Source organism: Carcharhinus amblyrhynchos, chromosome 9 (genome assembly GCF_965287045.1).
Source record: "Carcharhinus amblyrhynchos chromosome 9, sCarAmb.v2.hapA, whole genome shotgun sequence".
In the NCBI taxonomy this organism is placed as follows: Eukaryota; Metazoa; Chordata; class Chondrichthyes; order Carcharhiniformes; family Carcharhinidae; genus Carcharhinus; species Carcharhinus amblyrhynchos.
Genome location: NC_137332.1, coordinates 60590411 through 60610968, shown reverse-complemented (window position 1 = coordinate 60610968; position 20558 = coordinate 60590411). Strand labels below are relative to the sequence as shown.

The following is a 20558-nucleotide window of genomic DNA, read 5'->3' as shown; positions in this document are numbered from 1 at the left end:
TAAGCTGAATTTCTTTATTTAGAAAAATTTATAAGCAATCTAAGTTTTTATTATAACTTGTTTGTCCCATAAATGTAGGAGGCAGTCAATAATATTTAAAATATCAACAATGGTGTTGCTTGAAAGCATAAATAATTACTTCCCTATCTTTCGTTATAGGAGTTTTTCTGCATATTGTAGCAGACACACTTGGCAGTATAGGAGTAATAATATCTGCCCTTCTGATGCAGAACTATGGCCTTATGATAGCAGATCCTATCTGCTCTATGTTGATTTCTTTCCTTATAGGAATAAGGTGAGTAATTTGGTTTTTCTGTTCTTCTAGCTTGTTGGATGTTCTTATGAGAGTTATTGCAGGACAATGTAAAATCAAGTTGTGAGTAAGAGACTGCAGACAAACTTTTACTTTATGACACGTTCACTCTAATGCTTGAAATCAATGTCTAGGGATCGATGGCTGGTGATGCTATGAGATTACTTCTTTGCTGGCACCATGACCTGCTTTTCAACATTGGATGAAAGATACTTGGATTTTGTTGCCCTTTGCCCTCCAGAATAACACCCAACCTCCCTCTTCCCTCACAAATCTCATCTAGTTACTTGCCCTCCAGAGCTTGCTTTTCAACTTACTCCTGCCGTCCACACCAAACACCTATTCCCATGCACTCATTTGCTCTTTTGACTTTACCCTTCTACCAGTTAGCCTTTTCTTCGTTTATTTATAAAGTTGTACAAAAAAAAACCTTTGAAAAGTAAATTGTTGCTGAAAGTCGGTGAACAACTGGAAGGGCAGAGGTAGCAGTAGGGAGGAGTATTAATTTATTTGTTCCTGTTGCTTCATTGATCTTGTGTGATTTTGCTGTGTGAGTTGTTCTTTTGTTTGTAATTATTTGTTTAATATCACTTACTTTTGTCAGTAACTGGAATTTCTAACAACAAAATATTAAATATCATATATTTCATAATAAGATTTAACTTAGCTATGCTTTTCTTATTTCCTGGAATACCGAATTACCTCTACTTCCACTTCTCAGATTGTCTAGTCATCCATTAATTTACATTTTGTGGTATTTTGTTTTATAATTTCTTCAGTCCTCATTGCTTCTTTCATTGTAAAACCTTGAGCTTTTATTAGATCCACTCTATGTTCAGGCTTTGTACCAATTTTCTTACCATCAGCTTCCATGCCTCTCCCCAATCCAAAATATGTTGATTTGCCAGCCACCAGCTTTGACCTATTTTAAGTAATTTAAAGTATTTTCAGCTTTTACACTATATGTCAACGTTCTGCAAACACAGAAGGCCTTAAAAGTTGTTCTCAGTTCAAGAGAAAAGATAATACAATGAGAATATAGTTAAGGATCTAAAGGAAACCAAATACAGTTAGAGTCAAACTCTATCTTTGCCCTCTTAACTGTAATCCTGCTCTACTCTTTTGTATGATTCTTGTTTCAGTGCTTCCAAATTTAGAGGTTCCCCGGAGCTACTCCAAATATTTGGGACTTCCCTCCAAATGCACACAACATCTCCTTGCAGTACTGCCAAATCTGTAAACTACTTGTCAGGCTTCCCTCCTCCCAGGAGTCTGAAATCCCAGAATTCCTTCCTTATTTCTCCCTTTCTATTCCTGCAACACTTAGATACTCCTCCCAATGCCTGAGACCTACTTCTTGTTCCCAGCTTGTGAGGGTTCTCTTCCAATATTCCAGATTGACCCAGGATTCAGAACTCTCATTCCCACATTTCTTCCAGTATGTGGTATTCTGCTTGCTTGCCTCTAGTTTTTCCCCCCCATAATGGCACACTTTACAATATGTAACTTATTCTGGATCAGATTCTAGTCTCTTGATTTATTTTTAAATATGCAGTTTTCGATGATTTTTTTTGTCACATCATTAGAAACAAAATCGAGTTATTATTTACTTCAGACAACTGCACTCTGTTCCCATATTGAAAACAAGAACATATTAACATGGGAGATGAACTGGTTTTGCTAACGGCAAAAATGGTTGTTACCACTAGGGGATGCTCAAAGCTGAGGTTTGATGGGTTAAAGTAAAAGTAAAGTATTTGAAATACTGGCTCCCTCCATCTGTAAAGAAAAAAGAGGTTGATGATTTAATTCTGAACCATCAAACTTTGAAGACATTTTACTGATTAGGTAGAAATACTTACTCTAGCGATATACTCTAAACTGTTAAATGTTCCTTTGTTGGTCTGTTGTGGCGCTGGTTTTGCTCTGGCAAAAATCTACTGTTTTGTATTATCTTTTGACTCTTGCTATTCCTAATTTCCACCCATACTGATTCTACTTTGATTTGCTGAGACCAGATCTTTTTATACTAATGACTTTGTCATCCTTTACTATCAGAGCTACCCCTCTTTTGCCATTCTGTCTGAATTTACAAAGTATTGTGTCCTCTTGAATATTTATGTCCCAACTTAGATTATCTTGCAACCATGGGTGCTATTCTTCCATCCCACTGTGCTAATTTTTTAGCACAACAGGCCGGGAGAATCTCACAGCAGGTGATGCATGGGTTTCACGCATGCATTCCTGCTGAGCTAGCATCTCAAATATTTCTGGTGGCGTCTGCTCCATGCTGGAAATCAGTGGGGAGATGTGGAAATTATTTAACTAATCATCTCCAAATAATTTAAATGAGATTAGCGGGCCTGGGACTGAAGTCTCCATGCCCACAAGCCTCTCCCACCTTGCCAAATTGTGTCACTCCAGTGCGGATTACGTTAGCTCCCCGTTTTCGGGGAGCTTGTGGCTCGATGCTAACTGGAGTGAAGGGGGTTCAATTGGGGGCCCCCAGGGGGTAGGGCAACTGGTGGGGTGGGGGAATGCCAACCTGTGGTATGGGACAGTGCCAACCTGTGTCCCCAGAACTGCCCAAGTGGAAAACTGCCGGTGCCCAGGGGGCACCTTGGCACTGCCCATCGGCATAGGGTAGTGCCAACAGGCTGGGGCTTATTGGGGGGTCGGGACAGGGCCTAGGGGTGATCGGTGAGGGGAGTCTTGCTGCCACTCTGCATAGGGATTGGTGGGGGAAGGAGGGAGACCAGTGATTGGAGTGGGCTGGTCAGGACTGCAGGGGTGGGGGTGTGTTACTGTCAGGGGGGTGGGCTGGCGATCGTGGCAGGTTGGGGTGTGAGGCGGGGGGGGTCAAGGCTGGGACCGGGAATGGTCGGGGAGCAGCGACTGGCTCATGGAGGGGTGAGAGTTGGTGTTGAGGGATCATGGAGCTGGCCAGCAATCGGTGAGGCTGTCATTGCGGGGCCACTGTGCATGAGTTGATCTCGGCACTGACAGATCGGCGCATGAGCAGTAGCCCACTCTGTGTAATGATTTCAGCCTCTCTAGTGGGAATAGGCCCCTACCCCTGAAATCTAATGATATTCACCCTGGTGGCCTTTGCAGTGCACAGAGTTTGGGAGATACTTGCCTGAACTCTCTCTGAAAAAAAAGCGTGAATTACTTGAATTTTCACACAAAGTCAACACTTAGAATATTTTTGGGAGAATTCCACCCCATGTCTCTAATAGGAACTAAATCTGAACCACTCTATTTCTGCCACTTTACCATTGCTGGAATTTGTTATAAGGGAAGTCTATACATTTAGAAAGCATAATATGACTAGAACAAATCAACATGGTTTTACAAAAGGGAAATCCCACTTAACATTTGAGAATGTAACTGAAAGACAGACAAAGGAGAAAGTGTCAAAATAGTGTACCTGGATTTCCAAAAGGCATTCAATAAGGTGCCTTAAGTGGTTGATAGGCAAGAGTTGGTTGTAATATGTTGGTATGAGTAGACAAGTGATTACAGTGCAAACAGAGTGTGAGCATAAATTAAGCATTTTCAAGTTGGCAGGCTGTGACGAATGGAATGGCATAAGGATCAGTGACCATTTACAACCCATATTAATGACTTAGACGAAGAAGCAGGTAATGCATCTAGTTTTGCTGATGGTACAAGGCTTGATGGAAAGATAAGCTTTGGGAGGACATGAGAAACTGCAAAGAGACATACGGAGAGGTTAAGTGAATGGGCAACAAGATAACAGATGGAGTATAATATGGAGAAATGTGAAGTTCACTTGGTCATAAGGGGAGAAAAGCAATTTTTTAAAAAAGGTGTGAAACTTGTAAATTTGATAATCAAAGACACTGTGCTCGTACAGGGAACGTAGGAAATTTGCATACAGGCACAGCAAGCAATTAGGAAGGCAAATGGCATGTTGGCCTTTATTGCAAGAGTATATACCTGGAGTACAGGGCTAAAGAAGTCTTGCTACAGTTGTATGGGGCTTTGGTGAGACCATGTCTACAATATTCTGTGCAGTTTTGGTCTTGAAATTTAAGTAAAGATATAATTGCATTAGAGATGATCAAGCAAAGTTTGCTAAATTGATCCCTGTGATGAGAGGCTGAGTAAATTGGGTCTGTGGGCCTGGAGCTTAGATCATCTTTCATTCTTCTAATTGAAATGCAACGTTTTGAGGGATTTGATAGGATAAATGCTGAGAGATTATCTCCTTTGGTCTGGGAATGTAAAGCATGGGGACACAGTCTTGGGATAAAGAGCTTATCATTTGGAACGGGGATGAGAAGGAATTGTTTCACTCAAAGACTGGGATAGACAGGATTTTTGGTGTCTGAGAATTAAGGAATACAGAGAGCGGACAGAAAAGTGAGTTGGAGCCCAAGATCAGCTATGATCATATCGAATGGCACTGCAGGCTCGACAGACCATGTGGTCTACTTCTATTTCTTATGTTCCAAAATAAGTTGAACTTGTGTTTTGATTTTGTGTAATGGTAGACAAAGGTAGCACTCTTTCCACTTAGTCCAAAAGATAAATGTTCAAACTCCTTTCCTTGAATTAAACATGTATCTAGGCTACTACGACAATATGGTACCAAATGAGTTCTGCATTCTCCGATGTTGCTTTGAAGAGATGTTAAACAGAGGCCCATTTCCTTATGGAGGTGGCTGTGTAAGAGCACATGAAACAATTTGAAGGGCAAGTAGCCCTTGGTATACTGACCAACATTCATCCATCAATCAAGACTACCCAAAATGGATCTACCATTAACCTCCCTACTGTTTGTGGGATCTTGCTGAACAGAAATTGGTTGCCAGAGTTACTTACAGTAATGACACTTTAATTAGTTGTTGTAAAGCATTTTGAGACTTTTTGGAAGAATTGAAAGGAACCAAATTTAAATACAAGTTTTCTAAAAAAATCAATTAAAAACTCCTTCACTAACAATTACATTTCAAACTCTTTTGAGCTTTATTTTCCAGTAAAAATGGGACTGCCAATTTAAATTTCATTTGAGATGCATTCATTGTATCTGGTATTTCCACCATGTGACTGGAGTTTAGTTGGGGTACCAGACATATTTAGTACTACCATAAATGGCCATTGTGAGAAAGATCACTCAGGTCAAGGCTGTTCAACAAGTGAGATGCTGAAGTCGCCATCAATCCGTTCATAATACTGGTGTTGTATAACTCAAAATCATCTCCAGAAAAAGTAACCTGAATTTAGAATAGCAAAATCTGTTGATTGTACTGCCCTATGATTTTCACTTCAAATAGATGGGTAAAAAAGATACACACTTTTGATTCAATGAAATCTTATAATGCTGATATTTTAGAACGGAAACAGAACTAAAATTGCCTCACTTAAACTTAAGAAATTTATTTTGATGAATGTGTTCCATTACTACAGCTTCTTGACTATAACAATATTCTGTCATGTTCCCTGCTTCCCTGGTTACGTGTTGCATTGTGTTGCTGTATATTTGAGTCATACAGGTGGCAGTCTTGGATAATCTAGAGAAGATTTGCATTTCCCTTTATCTTGCATGTACAGTTCTCGTTTAGTCTTGCGTAGTCTTCCTTTACATTATTTCTATAAAAGCAAATTGGTGAGGATGAAGCAGATTCAGTGGATTTCTCTCCCTGTCCCTGCTGCTTGGTAAAATCAGTTTATTGCACTGTTGGAGGGTGACTTGTGTTCCTGAAAAGAAAGTTTTCTTTTTTTAAAATGAAACAGAAGCTGATTTAAGAAACCAGCATTTAGCTTGAAATAAAATTTACTCTGCTTCCTTAAGAATGAACTCAGTTACTCGTGTCTTAGCCAAATATACCTCCCACCTTCTCACTTCCCCTTTCCCACCATTCCCAACTGCAATTTTTTTCACATGCCCAAAGCCAAACTGGAATCCTTGAGCTGAGTACGGCCACATTCACAAGACAAATGACTTCCAGCTGTTGCTTACTAAACTGGCCTGTATCTTTGCAGCGCTCTCCCACATAGAGATCGACAGTTCCTATCTTGACTGGTCAGACTTATTTTGTAATGTAAGGAATTTTCCTGTAAACTGTGGTGCATTTTTGTAGTAGTGGAACACAATTACTGCACAAAAGTCACAGAATGATGCAGTATGGATCCCATTATTTGTCCATACACACTTGTGAATGCTTCTGACAGTGTTATGGGATGTTGGTACTTTGGAAAACCTGTGTTAGCTTTAAAGAGAATTTCCTTAAGTAGAACAAGACAAAGGGTGGCAGGGTGGTTAGCACTGCTGCCTCAGCACCAGAGACCCAGGTTTGATTCCTAGTTTGGGTCACTGTCTATGTGGAGTGTGCATGTTCTTCCCGTGTCTGCACAGGTTTCCTCTGGATGCTCCAGTTTCCTCCCATAGTCTAGAAGATGTGCTGATTAGGTGCATTGGCCATTATAAATTTTCCCTCTGTATATCTGAACAGGTGCCAGAGTGTGGTGACTAGGGGATTGTCACAGTAACTTCATTGCAGTGTTAATGTAAGTTTATTTGTGACAGTGATAAAATATTTTTTAAAAAATGGAGTTAACATGGGAGTTGACCTATTTTCAGGCCTTTTGGCTGAAGAGTGATTAGCTAGGAATAAGTGAGACAGAAACAGCATTGTGTGTACATGTTGAAATTATAGATACATTAAACAATGCTCATTTGTTATCTGAGATTTATAGGTGACTGTTACATTGTTAGATACTTTAGTGCAGCATCCATTTATCCTTGTGTTGTTTTCAGCATTTTTATACGTTAAAGACAATAAATACAGCTTAGTAACTGGAATAATTGAAGCAATGGTCATTACACATTAGAAATATTTAAATCAACTGTTAAAATGCACATTATAATTTTTATTTCTCTTGTGAAGATTATCCACAATAACCAGCTAACCACCAGGTGAGCTTTAAATTCCAACCTCTTGTGTATTAAGGAAAATAATATTGCACTTAAATTTTATTATTACATACCTTGCATTATTTTAAGCTTTGTTTCATAACCACTTGCAGATGTTCAGAGCCAGTTCCAATTAGTTAATGGCATGATATATATTTGCCTGAACAATAATTCACACTTCAGTAAACTTTTAACTTATTTGTGAACCTTTTCGGTATATTTGAGATGTCAAAAGCATAATATATATATTATGTTTTAACATTTACTGTGCAGCATCGTTGCAAAAACCAATTTACTTTCGTCAGTTCTGAGAAAGCTTGAATGTGATGTATTTTCTCATTTAGATCCACCTTATCTTGTATACAAGCAGCTAACAGCCATGTTAGAACATAAATTTAAGCTATGAGGGAATAAAAAGAAATAGTTTCAACTTATATAAAATACAAATTGAATTGCATCTGTAAAATTGTATCTTGTGTCTGTATACTTTTTTATCACATCTTACAAAGATGCTGTCCCTGACGTGTGAATTAGACAGCTTTAGATCTACAAAGTGTCACATATCCATAGACTAAAATTCACAAATAGTTCGAGTAGCCATTTACCTGTAACCCCCACTTGTCAAAGTAATTATATCATATGTCAAAAGCCCTGTTTTCATTGACCTGCATTGAATGACTTTTGAATGGACTTACTTTATGTCAAGTTGATCTTTCTCTACACCCTAGCTATGACTAACATTACATTCTGCACTGTCTCCTTTCCTTCTCTATGTATGGTATGCTTTGTATAGTGCGCAAGAAGCAATACTTTTCACTGTATACTAATACATGTGGCAATAATAAATCAAATCAAAAATGTTGGCTTCTGGTTCCCAACACCACCTTAAATTAAACATTCTTGCCTTGACCAATATTTACCTCTGTACTCAAATTGGCTGCTGTTTCTCAACATTGCAGCAATGACCACACTTTAAAACTATTCACTTGCTGTAAAGAGTATTGGTTATGAAGTGTTATGGGGGTTGAATTCAAGTTTAAGTCCCATTATGCCCTCCACCCTCTATTTCTGTAACATGTCACAGACTACCCAGCTCTTGGCTTCATTCCTCTGATCTGCATTTCCTTCACTGGTAGCCATGCCTGTCATCTGGGTCCTAGGCTCTGGAATCTCTCCCTTTGTATATCCATCTCCCTTAAAACTCTTAAAATCTTGCTTTCACCAAACTATTAGTCACATTTCTCAACATCACCTTTGGCTCAGCTCTCATTATTTAGATTATGCATCCACTCTTTTGTAATTTCTTTTTTAAAATTGAGAAGAATTGCTGTTTTTTGGTTATGTAATATTAACTCTGGTTGTGATCCCCAGCACCTCTGTGTTTTGATTTTGCCAGTTTTAATAGCCCTCTGATAGCTAATGCATTGTCCGTGTAATTTTATCTTTGATTTGAATAGCTTTCCAATCTTAAAAAAAATTACTTTACAAATCCAAAAGTAAGACATTATAATCATTGATTATAATTCAGAATGCTTGAAGGTTATTTGGAAAAAGTGGACATGTGGTTCCATTTCAACTAACGCTATAAACCTAAGTTCTACATTTTAAGCAGTTTCACATCATACTCTGGTCTTGATTTGGAATGAAACTTGTAGTTCCTCTGCTGCTGTTAAAGTTGATTGCACGTGTATCTGAGGAAGTTAGACCAGCATAAACAATTGAATTGGAATTCCTGGGCACCTGGTGTCTTGGGGGAGGGTGGTGCGTGATGATGGTGGAGAAGCACTGCTCGTGCTTGGCTGGTGACTTTAAGCTGTCTGTCATGTGAAGTAGGTTGGGACAGTGTTATGCTTAAATGTTTCTACAACTTTGCCATTAGAATCAAATCAACTTGACAGAATGGTGCAAGGATTACACACTAATATTCGACTTCAAGGACTTGGCTTTAAATCCACACTGATAGTATGAAAATCTTCTGTGCCAGTAAGACATTAGTTTGGAACAATTCTCCATGCAACTTTATTGACCATGGCATACTAAAGCCTCAGCAATTATGGAGCACTCGCAATGTAGTTCCTACTTGGTGTGGATATCCTGTAGAAAATTGACTTTGATGATCACAAGCCACAAGTAACTTTTGTGAAAAAATGTGAAAGTGTCACATTGATGTAGTGTAGGGCATTTATCTGAAAATGGGTTAAGGCATGTTGTTTGGAAGTGTGGGAGGAATCTTTTATCTATATCTAATATTGTAGCCTTCTCCACAAAAAGGGCTACAGCAGTTTAGAGACATGAGCTTCTCAGTGTAAAGGGACAAAGAATTTTTTTTAAGTTGTTTTGCCAGTTTTACCAATGTTCTGAGAGTAAAATATATTAAGTAAAAAATAACTTTACTATGGATTGGTTAATATTGACACCAGTGTATAAAATGTAACATGCCCAAGTTTACTGCTGATACAAAGCTAGATGGAAATTAAGCTGTGAGGAGGGCACAAGGCTGTAAAATGATTTAGACAAATGAATGGGCCAGACATGGCAGGTGGAATATAATGTGGAGAAATGTGAAGTTATCCTCTATAGGAGGGAAAATAGAAATGCAGAATAGTTCTTAAATGGTGAAACGTGAGTTATTCAGTATTCAGAAAGACCTAGGTATTCTTGTACACAAATCACAAAATTAATACGCAAGTACAACCAGAAATTAGAAGGAAAATGGTATGTTGCCCTTTGTTATAATGTGGTTGGAATATGAGTGAAGAGGTTTCACTACAATTATAAAGGGCCTTTCACAGCTGGAATGTTTGTGTTTTGCTTCCTTGTGTAATGACTGATGTACTTACCTTCAAGGGAGTCGAACAAAGGTTTCCTAGACTGATTCCAGGAATGAGAGAATTGTTCTATGAGGAGGGATTGAATAAACAAGGCCTATATTTTCTTCAAGTTAGAAGAATAAAAGGTAATTCAGTTGAAATATAAAGTTCCTAGAGTTTGACAGAATAGATGCTGGTTGGATCTTTACCTGGCTGGAGAGTCTACCACTCGGTGTCAATAGTCTTGTGGCAAGGGGTCAGTGATTGAGTATTCAAGACAGAAATCAAAAGCTTTTGGTCATTAGGCAATATAGAACTAGTGTGGGAAGGTGAAGTTGAAGGAAAAGAACTACGGGCCAAATACCCAACACTTCTTTTCCATCCACCATCCCTACACCCTCTCCACAATTCTTTACATCTTTACGTTTCCTGGCAATACATCTTTGACCTCAATCATGCACAGAATTCACCCAAAAAAAGGCAAATTACCTTTTGTCCTTTTTAGCCTTCCTGCACTTTCTAGATCATGTGCTCTAATAATTCTGGTGCAAAAGAGAACTGATCTATTTAAATCAATTCATGAATATTTGTTGCTTTTTAATCTGACTATGATTTTATTTTTCCACTCATTGGAGGCCCCATTAATTTTCCATTATAATTTAGATGTATCTTGCATGATATCTTCAATTCAGGCCTTCTGTGCATTCCCCAGCCTCCAATTTTAATTACTCCGCTGCTCTACCATCGATGGCCATGCCTTCAACTGCTTAAAACCCAATCTCGGGAGTTCCCTCCCTAAACCCCTCCACCGCTCTTAAGATGTTCCCTTAAAACTAACATCTGGTCATAACTTTTGGTCTCCTGCCCCAATGTCTCTGTATGCAGCTTTGTCAAAACTCGTTTGATAACACTCCTGAAATGCCTTGAAACAAGCAACATCACAAACTGGGTAGGAGTTAATTAATGATGAGTAGCTGGTAAGTACAAGTTGATAAGCTGGTAAATTAATATCTACAAAGTAAAAGTATAGCAGGCCACCTCAGTCCTGTGGACTGCAAGCAAGTGTCATACAAGAAATCCTGGATGCTTCTCATGGCCAAGCCACTGCAATGCAGGAGATGCCACCAGCTAGATCAGCTTGAACTCTGGCCTTTGAGCTTGAGTGACAGCTGGAATCACTGCCATTCAATTGCAAGGTTCAGAATTTCATGCGTAGCATATTTCTGGATGTGGTCATTGCAGTTGCGCATGCAGAGGGGGAATGGGTGACTGCTGCAGCCAAGGAAGAGCAAGCAGGTAGTGCAGAATTTCCCTGGAGAGTGTCTTGCTCTCCAACTGGAATTCAGTTCTGAAGACTGATGAGAGTAATGGTTCCTCTGAGACTGCAAACAGAACCAAATCCATGGCACTTCGGCTCAACTGCATGGGCAGCTGATGGGGAGTGCATCGTGAAGCAGAAGAGCTGTATAGCAAAATGCGGTTGGGGAGTGTGAGTAGTGAACAACCAGAGGCCTTGTCCATTTTGGCACCAATGCCATAGGCTAAAAGATGGATGAGATCCTAAGGAACTAGGTGAGAGATTGAACAGCAGAATTTCAAAAGTAGCAATCTCCAGATTATTCCTGGTGCTGTGTGAGTACAGAAACAGGGAAGATGGAATTGATGAATATGTGGTTGGAAAGGTGATACGGGTTAGAGAGCTTTAGATTCTTGGCACGGAACTGCTTTTCAAGGAGACAGGACCTGTACAAGCTGGATAAGTTGCTATTCAATAGGGACTTAGGCCAATATCCTCAGGGGCCATAGTGGAGATTGCTAATGTTGTTGGGGAGGGTGTAAACTAGCTCGACAGGGGATGGGAATTTGAGAGTTCATTCAGACGGGTGAAAAGAAAAATTGGAAATGGAAGGTGGAAATGTATTAAGCATATTTGGAAGCAAAAGGTTAAAAAATGGACTGCAAGTGTTTTTGGCAGTGCTGTATGGTATATATTGGTGCGCAAGAAATCTAGAGAATTTTCAGGTGAGCTGAGTGCACAGGTTGACACATGGGAGTATAATATAGATTCTATTGAGCATGGCTGAAAGAAGGACAGCAAATGTCAGCTCCTCATTACAGGATTTTCAGACAACATAGAGGGAGGATAAAAGGGGAAATTGTTTTGATAAATATTACAATCTTTATAGATGCAAGAACTGATCACATGTTAGAAGGATCATCAAACGAGGGCATATGGGTTGCACCAGACAAAAGAACAACGCCAGGAATGTACGATAGACCTCCAAACAGTCAAATATGTCAGCTAACTCGATTTTCAAGGATGTCCTAATATTGATTGGGGTAGAATTAGTATGAAAAACACTAAGGGAGTAGATGTCATGAATGCATTTGTGACAACTTTTTCAACTAGTACATCACAGACCCAACAAGGCAAGGGATGGACATAATAAACTGAAGGCCCTCTTTGCTTGCTTAACTTTCTATGATTTTATAGTATTAAGGATGTTATAAAAATGCAAGATGTTTTATATTTTCTTAAACTACATTCTAGTGTAGTGGAACTCTTGATAGTATCAGGCTGACTGCAATAAATCAATATTTAATTGTAGGAAGGGTTGATTGTGAAAGTTGTGCTACTTATGAGTTTGTACTTGTACATTTTGAAAAATATTTTAATTACTGCGTTCTCACGGCTCACAATATCTTGAATTGCTGGAGTTGATGATGAATGATGAAGGCTAGTTGGCCTACTCCTGCTCCTATTTCTTATTTCTTATGTAATATGTAATAGTGCCAAAAGTAGTAATAATTTCATAGTTTGTATTTGCACTCTGAGGGCAACTTGGTTTGTTTTACAGAATCACATATATTTCATAACTATAAGCTTGCTTGTAACTTCCTAAGCTTTTAACTACAATATAAGAGTCTAAAAACACTTCCGTTTGTGGTTATTTGGTTAGGCAACACCCAGTGTTTCAGATTTGAAGTTTGATGGCAAGGGCTTTCTGAATGCTAGAAAAATACCCATGTACTTGCAGTTTGGAATAAATGACAGTTATATTTATCTTTAGTTGTTGACTAAAGATTAATGTTTCACAAATTGTTAGAAGAATCCTGTAAATAGCAATCACACCTTGTTTTAAAATTTTTTGCTGTTTTTTAAATTTCTCGCATAATTTACATTCCTTCAACAAGGTATTTATATACATGATGATTAATCGGCGTCCAAGTGTGGTGCTTAGGGGATTTTCACAGTAACTTCATTGCAAGAGTACTTGTGACACTAATAAGTAAACTAAACTAATACTAGAACAGCATTGAATACATTAGTTAGTTCACATAAAAGGTAAAGTGAAACTTGTGATTCACTACCTTTATCTCTTTCCCAAAGTTTGTTCAAATTCTTTGTGATCTCCTGCAGTTGCCATAATTGCTTTAATATTTTGTGACATTGAATTGTTTGCAATCCTAAACTTTTGTTAAAAATGTTTTGGATTTCACTTTAATAAAAAAAACTTCAATATGTTGAAGCATTTTTATGCTTATTCAATGGCATGCCATTCTGTGATCCACATTTAATTCTTTATGGACTATGAATGTACCAAAAAGGACAAAATGGCTAGGATGACAAATTAGTAGAAACGCTAAAGCAAGCAAACTGTAGAATTAAAATCAGAGAGATTATCTGAAGGTTTAATAATATATTAGACTGATGGTTGCAGGAACAGGGAAAAAATAAATATGGATGGACTTCTTACGGTTCATGTGGAGGATAGATACCAATACAGATTGAGCAAATTAACCTCTTCTGCTTTGCAGTTTCTGTATAATTCTCTGTAATGATTTTTTACAAATAGCATCAGCGTTTTCTTTTATGGGCAAATCATTGAGCAACCCTATTCCTAGAAAAGGCAAGGCAAGTTTGCTCACAGAATGGACTAGCGAAGATGATTACTAAAGCAGTATTGGCTCTCCTAACTGTTTCAAGAAATTGCACAGCAAAGTGTTTGAATTGGCCACACTAATGACCATTCACACTAAAATAACTGATGTTCAGTATCCTACCAGGTTTCTTATGTTTAGCATCCAGGGAGTATTTTAAATCAGTGGTTTTAGCCAGTTTTGTTTACTTCAGAAAAAACACTGGTTTTAAGAGGCAAAAGAAGCACAGGTCAGAAAACAGCCAACAATGTGATGTGCACTGAGCACATATACCAAAAATAGGTGGAAATGATTTTTTTGTATACATTGATGCCACTAAAGTAACAGACTTGAGCAACTATAGAATGTTTGAGTGGTCAGGGAATTTAAGATCAAAATATTAAGCTAAATACAGTTTCCCATTTCTTCTGAAGAACAGTGCCTTAAAGTAGCAAGTATGGTCTACAAATCCAATCAGCCGTCCTGTGGATTTAGGTGATATGAAGCTTCACACTCATAAGGGAGAGGCACTGACCAAAACAGCATGATTGCAAAAATGGAGGGAATGGGCATAAGGTCATTCGAGACTGAGGTAATTGCCAACATGGACTTCTCACTTAAAGCAGTTGATTTGTAGTGAATTCCAGAGATGAGGGGGTTGGACTATGAAGAGAGACTAAATAGACTGGGTCTGTACTCATTGGAGTTTAGGAGGATGAGGGGGGATCTTATAGAGACGTCTAAGATAATGAAGGGGATGGATAGGGTAGAGGTAGAGAGGTTCTTCCTGCTTAGAAAGGATAGCAGGATTAGAGGGCACAGCCTCAAGATAAGTGCGGGGGGTGGGGGGGGGGGGGTGCAGTTTAGATCAGAGTTGAGGAGAAACTTCTTCACTCAAAGGGTGGTGAATCTCTGGAATTCTCAGCCCGTTGAAGTGGTGGAGGCTACCTCGCTAAATACATTTAAGTCACGGTTAGATAGGTTTTTGATAGACAAGGGAATTAAGGGTTATGGGGAGGATCAGCCATGATCTTATTGAATGGCGGGGCAGGCTCGAAAGGCTAGATGGCCTACTCCTGCTCCTATTTCTTATGTTTATGTTCTTATGAATTTATATATCATGAATTTCAAGTGATGTAACACTGGAGTGCTATTTGTGTGATGACATATGAAACATCCTCTCACTTTTTATTATCAAAGCTATTTATAAAGCTTCTCCAAATACTTATATAGTTCTCTCATCCTGTTATTTTGGCTGTTTCCCTCGCCATCGCTTTGCATGAAGCTTGTTTTTACAAGTGAAGTCACCTCCAAGAAATAAGAACATAAGAACATAAGAAATAGGAGCAGGAGTAGGCCATCTAGCCCTTCGAGCCTGCCCCGCCATTCAATAAGATCATGGCTGATCTGTTGTGGCTCAGTTCCACTTTCCCGCCCTCTCCCCATAACCCTTAATCCCCTCTCTTATCAAGAACCCATCAACCCGCTTCTTAAAAATATTTAGCGAGGCAGCCTCCACCACTTCAACGGGCAGAGAATTCCAGAGATTCACCACCCTTTGAGTGAAGAAGTTCCTCCTCAACTCCGTTCTAAACCGCCTCCCCTTTATGTTGAGGCTGTGCCCCCTAGTCCTACTGTCTTTTTTGAGCGGGAAGAGTCTCTCCACCTCTATCCTATCCATCCCATTCATCATCTTATACGTCTCAATGAGATCTCCCCTCATTCTTCTAAACTCTAACGAGTACAAGCCTAGTTTATTCAGCCTCTCCTCATAGCTCAATCCCCTCAACTCCGGTATCAGCCTAGTAAACCTCCTCTGCACTCCCTCCAGGGCCAAAATATCCTTGCGCAGGTGCGGCGCCCAAAACTGCACACAGTACTCCAGCTGTGGCCTCACCAATGCCCTATACAGCTGCAGCAAGACCTCCCTACTTTTATATTCAATCCCCCTCGCTATGAAGGCCAGCATCCCATTCGCCTTCCTGACCACCTGCTGCACCTGCAAGCTGGGTTTTTGCGACTCATGCACAAGGACCCCGAGGTCCCTCTGCACCGTCGCCTGCTGCAGTTTTTCGCCACGTAAAAATTCTCATCGACTACTGAATGTACTACTTAGTTTTAGCATGTTAAATATCACCCCCCATCTCCAAGTTTTAATTTTTGTTTCCCAGCACTATAATAAACAAACCACAATGAAATAACTAGACTTCCTATGTTTCAACATGTCTCATACACTACATTGTTAGAATCAAATATCAACATTTGGTACAGTGTTTGAGCAGGAGTAAGTACGTACTCAGGTAGGAAGTTCAGAACAATCTCCAATGATTAGAATTTAGAGCAAGATGTCACGGGGAACATTTGGGGTGGAACCAACTAACGAGCAAATTTGTAGTTAGTCTTTATGTGCAATTCTTGATTTATAATCTTTGGCTACACAATGTGAGCCACAACCCAATGACCAATGTGCTGCACTGCAACACATGTTCCCAAGAATCAAAAAAAATGATTCCTGGCTTTTAAAACCCATGGATTGGAGAATAGTTTTTGCACCTTCACACAGATCATGGGACACAAGAAAAGCTTTAAAAATTCCAAAAAGTGGTTTAAAAAAAAGTGGTTCAGAAGACGAGATAGTGAACTTCTTTGTATTCATGGTGGGCTTAGTGTATGTTTATTGCAGAATCTTTTGAGTTAACTCATTTGAATTTGGTTGCTATTTGCCAAAGAATATGAAGTTGGGCAAATGCTTGTCAATTTGTGATAGTGATGCTTAAAATTTGCTTTAGAAATGGTGATAAAAATTGACATCATTGGTGAAGTTGAATTTTTGAAGGCTTTTCACCTTTTCACATATGCCATGCAACCTAGTATGGAAGAGTTACAGTTTATTGCAGTGCACTGGCATGTCAAAAACTCAATAAGAGAGAATACAATAATATGCTTCTTACTAAGTTTACTATTACAACATTTTGTGGTTTAAATGTAGGCAATGCCAGTAAACATGTGGAAGATAAAACACTTGGCCATATGCTGATGCACAAGCTTCATGTGACAATGACTCAGGTTCGGGGAAGATCAGAGGAATTTGTAATTTCTAGATTTGTTTACATAATTTGCCATTCAAAGTAACTTGCTGTTATGAAACTTGAAGTGCTATGTCAAAGCATTCTTCGTTCCAGTTTTTTAAATCAGCTATTTAACAATACTGGATTTAGATTTAAAAATTGCCAACATGTCAGTCACTTCTGATTTGTATTTTTGTATTAATACAAAGTGTGAAGATTATGGTGTACCTCTGTTTGACTTGGCACTGTCATTATAAGTGAATTGTTGAAATTCCAGCAAACCACCATAGAACTTTATCCTCGTCAGCCTATGTGCCATGGATGCATCTGTCCATACCATTATGCCATTCAACAACTTATTAATACTGTAGCAGGATCTTTGCAAAGATTAAATAATGTGATAGAAATTTGGGGGAGATAGTACACTAGAAGAGTAATTCAGAGACGCAAGTGCCTAGGTTTGAATCCCACCAATGTAGGTGGAATTAAAAGACTAATGATGACAATGAAACCATTGTCATTTTTTTTTATTCGTGGGACATGGGCATCACTGGCTGGCCAGCATTTATTGCCCATCCCTAGTTGCCTTTAGAGGGCAGTTGAGTCAACCACATTGCTTTGGCTCTGGAGTCAGATGTACGTCAGACCAGTTAAGGGCGGCAGACTTCCTTACCTAAAGTACATTTGCCCTTTTCTGACAATAGGCAATGGTTTCATGGTCATCAGCCGATTCTTAATTCCAGATTTTTTTTTGAATTCAAATTCCACCATTTGCCATGATGGGATTCAAACCCTGATCTCTAGAACATTAGCTGAGTTTCTGGATTAATAATCTGGTGATAATACCACTAGGCTATTGCCTCCCCACAATTGTTCTAAGAACCCATTTGGTTCACTGAGGAGAGATATTCTCATATCCTTACCTAATCTGGCCTACATGTGACTCCAGACCCAAAGCAATGTGGTTCTGTCTTAAATAGCCTGGTAAACCACTTAGTTTGAAAGTCAATAAGAAATGAAACAGATTAGACCACCAGCAATGGCAAAAGCACCAGAAAGCACAATGGTAAACTCAGCCCTGATGACCCTGCAGAGTGTTCTTTACTAACATTTGGGGCTTGTGGCAAAATTGGGAGAGCTGTCTGAGAGACTAGTTGAGCAAAAACCTAACATAGTTGTACTCACGGGAACATACCTTACAATTAATGTCCCTGACACCATCATCATCAGCCTTGGTTTGTCCTGTCTCTCCAGCATGAAGTCTCATGGCATCACATCATGCTGGGTCTGCAGCAAGTGATGAGCAAATCACCAAGAGGGGAAAAAAAGAAACTTAAGTTTATCCTCACCAACCTGTCTGCCGTAGATGCGTCTGTCCATAACAGTATCTGTATTGAGTGATCACCGCACAGTCCTTGGACATAAAGTGCAGCATCACTGATGCCAGTCTTCAGCCAACTCAATTCATTCCATATGAAGGCACTGGATGCTGCAAACTTTATGGGCCCTGACAATATTCCGGAAACAGTACTGAAGATTTGTGCTCCAGAACATGCTGCATCCTTAACCAGGATGTTCCACTAAAGTTACAACACTGGCATCTACCCAGCAATGTGGAAAATAGTCCAGGTGTGTTCCATATACAAAAAGCACGACAGATTCAACACAGCCAATTGCCATCCCACCAGTCTGCTCTCATTCATCAGTAAAGTATTAAAAGGGGCTCATCAACAGTGCCATCAAGCGACACTTAGCAATAACTTTCTCGCTAAAGTGCAGATTTGGTTCTGCCAGGATCCCTAAACTCCTGACATCATTACAGCCTGGATTTAAAAAGCAATCAAAACAGCTTGATTCCAGAGGTAAAGTGAGAATGACCGCCCTTGACATCAGGACTGACTGGGTATCGTGTTATGGAGTCCTAACAAAACTGGAGTCGTTAGGAATTGGCAGAGGACAATCTGCTGGTTGCAATCATGTACCTAGCACGAGGAAAGGTGGCTGTAGTTGTTGGAGGCTAATCATATCAGTTCCAGGACAACACTGCTAGAGTTTCACAAGGAAGCGTACCAGGCCAAACTATCTTCAGCTGTTTCTTTCCTTCTGTCATAAGGTCAGAAGTAGGATGTTTGCTGGTGATTACACAATGTTCAGTATCATTCATGATGACTCAACACTAAAACAGTCCATGTCCAAAAGAAGTAAGACCTGGACAATATTGAGGCTTGGGGTGACAAACAACAAGTAACATTCACACCACACAAATGCCAGGTAATGACCATATCCACAAGAGACAATCTTGATCATTGTCCCTTGACATTCAATGGCACTACAATCGCTGAATGTCTCTCTATCAACATTCTGGGGGTTACCATTGACCAAAAACTGAACTGTGCTAGCCATGTAAGTACTATGGCTACAAGAGCAGGTCAGAGGTTATGAATCCTGCAGCAAGATAACTCTGCTCCTGACTTCCCAAAACTTGTCCTCAATTTGCAAGGCACAAATCAGAAAAGTAGTGGAGTACTGTCCACTTGCCTGGATGATTGCAGCTCCTATAACACTTGAAGCTTGATACCATCCAGGTCAGAGCAACCCGTTTGATCATCACCCCATCCACAAACATTCAGTGGCAGCCATATGTACTGTCTACGAGATGCAATGCTGCAACTCACCAAGGCTCCTTAACTCCTTTGAAACCTACAACAGCTACCAAGGCAAAGGACAAGCGCAGCAGATACATGGGAACACACCACTTGGAAGCTCTCCTTCACTGTTGCTGGGTCAAAATCTGAGCTCCCTCCTTAATAGTACTTTGGGCTTAACTACACCACATGGAGAGGAGTTCAAGAAGGCAACTCGCCACTAACCACCTTGGGGACATTTAGGAATGGGAAATAATTATTGGCCTAGCCAGTGATGTCCGTATTCCATGAATGAATTTTTAAAAATCAGATCTGCCCACTTTTAAGGGTGTAGGGTATCCTGGGTCTGAATGATAGGCTTGAGGTCCCCCAATATTAGACCTTGCATCAGCTCAGAGTTGCCAGTGAATTATTCTTGGGCCTCTGACAGTGCTACTTCTGCATCAACTGTTAGGTATATGAAAGTAATGTAAGGCACTCCTTCCCAGTGTGGCCTTTATCCTTTCCCTCAAAGGCACTAGTACAATTGCCAACTTTTTCCAACGTGAAATTGTAGATGTAGTTGACATATTACAGCTTTATGGCTGGAACTTTCCGGCTATTCACACCAGTGGGATCTTCCAGTCCCATCAATAGTGCACTCCCGGCATGGGTTTCACGGTGGTGAGGGATGCATTCAACAAGAAACCCCATTGACAAAGGCAGGACCAGAAGATTCCACCGTCAGTTAATGGCGGGCTGCCTCCTGCTTTCTCAATGCTACATCAGGCACAAATTATCCATGATGTCTGCTCCTAAACTGATAGTCTTTGTGTTTATTTTCTGTCAATAGTTTAGTGAAAGAATGAGGTAAGGCTG

The 20558-nt window shown here is 39.6% G+C and overlaps 1 protein-coding gene across 2 annotated transcripts in view; it reads left to right on the top strand.

Annotated features, from left to right (window-relative positions):
• The window catches only part of slc30a7 (solute carrier family 30 member 7), a 60047-nt gene that overhangs the window by 26418 nt on the left and 13071 nt on the right, over positions 1–20558 (top strand). For both annotated transcript variants that reach the window (XM_080195803.1, XM_080195804.1), the window contains one exon: positions 160–295. In XM_080195803.1, the coding sequence (XP_080051929.1) occupies positions 160–295 (136 nt within the window). The remainder of the gene's footprint in view (positions 1–159; positions 296–20558) is intronic.